Source organism: Cyprinodon tularosa, unplaced genomic scaffold, assembly GCF_016077235.1.
Source record: "Cyprinodon tularosa strain WSP-4 unplaced genomic scaffold, ASM1607723v1 ctg307, whole genome shotgun sequence".
In the NCBI taxonomy this organism is placed as follows: domain Eukaryota; kingdom Metazoa; phylum Chordata; class Actinopteri; order Cyprinodontiformes; family Cyprinodontidae; genus Cyprinodon; species Cyprinodon tularosa.
The window spans coordinates 1,156,342-1,157,877 of record NW_024039016.1 but is presented as its reverse complement, the minus strand read 5'-3'; the positions used below and the strand labels follow the sequence as shown (position 1 = coordinate 1,157,877).

Here is a 1,536-nt window from a genome sequence, read left to right as displayed (position 1 = left end):
AGAGGGATCCCCCTCTTGGCTCCCTTAAGAGGACCCGTCCTCGTTGCTTACTTTTTTTGTAGCAAGATTTTCTAATTCTGTTTTCTCAGCAGAGGCAAATACCAATGCCCAAGCAGCATCTTGTGTTACGAGGTCACTGCATTTATCCCCTACATTGGTGGTATTTCACACCCATACATACACAAACACAAACAAAAGCTTCATCAGGCCCGGACTATGCCAGGCAAACACATCTTCTAGTGGTCAAAGGACCGTCATTACAACCAACATAGGAGTAACCATGTGGCACTCTCCTGCACAGTAATTGTACTGTCACATAAAGTATACAATATGTTTAACAAAGGTATGCATAATCATCAATAATCAGCATTGTCCTTATATCCAGTTATGGCGTTGAAGTTGATATATTAATAATAATAATAGCCTCCATAATTCTGTCCATAATTCTGCCCTCCGTTCGGGCCCCCCTGGGTATAGGGAGCCATATGCTGCAGATCAGCGGTCAGCTGCATCACCTGCTCTTGTAGGTCGATAATGGTCTGCTGTGCATCTCGAAGTTGCTGCCTCAGTTCCAGATTGTCTCGGGTCAGCTGCCGATTCCCAGCCTTTACTTTGCGTTTGTACATGGTGCGGCGCATCCGTTCAAAGGACCGACGTGGCTCGGGGTGCGCCAGACCCTTCATGAATTGGGCATAAACTGCTGTGGTCATAGAGGTGATTTCAGGCTTAAGGTCAGCGTTGGTATCATAGGACTCCAGCGGATGAGCCAAGAACTTTGCAACATGATGAGCTTCGGCAAGATCAAGCTTTATGTCATCTGCTATGACCATGAACATAGCCAGTACGCCTGGAATGGGTGGTGGCGGATAATTATATTGGTGGGGTGACGGTGGTCGTCGATCCTCGGAATTCTCAGGACTGGCAGGGGTGCTGGTTGGGCCGAAATCGATACTGAGGTTCCCCGGTGATGACGAGATGGACAGTGGCTTCCCAGTAGGTAATGGTGGTTGATCATCAGGCTGCCTGCTGGGTGTCATCATCGGTTGATCCTCAGGCTGCCTGCTGGGTGTCATCATAGGTTTGCTCCAACCCGAAGGTGCACTGCTTGGCCCCTCTGCAGGATCTAGTAGGTGCCTGGGAGGAAGATATGGGCATCCTACCCCTAGTGATGGGCCTAACGACGCCAGTGCAGCTCGTAAATTCATTTGGTTTTCTTCATATTCATCATAACTAGCCTCTGCCATGTTCAATAATCTACCTGTGGGGACATAGTATGGCAAATTTAGGCATCATCTGAAGGCATATTATCTCTTATATCTATGGATTATTCAGCATGCAAGTTGCTATATCTACGTGAGTAAGTATATAAGTCATTGTTATGCAAAATATTTATATATATACACTGTTGTTATTAAAGAAATGCACGTACCTGGTGAGGGTGGAAGGTGATCATGGTTATGTTTTATATCTCTTGGTCCAATTGTATCTCTACAACTGGGAACTGACCAGTTACACTTACAACAAGTCTTGAGACCA

At 46.2% G+C, this 1,536-nt stretch overlaps 1 protein-coding gene across 1 annotated transcript; it reads right to left on the bottom strand.

Annotated features, from left to right (window-relative positions):
* Positions 1–377: 377 nt before the first annotated feature.
* Positions 378–1,262, bottom strand: LOC119787964. The gene is made up of 2 exons (XM_038292062.1): positions 1,060–1,262; positions 378–1,023 (listed from the first exon to the last, which is right to left on the bottom strand). Exons 1-2 carry the CDS (start codon positions 1,242–1,244, stop codon positions 408–410), a joined length of 801 nt encoding a protein of 266 aa, XP_038147990.1. The 5' UTR covers positions 1,245–1,262; the 3' UTR covers positions 378–407.
* Between the last annotated feature and the right edge of the window lie 274 nt (positions 1,263–1,536).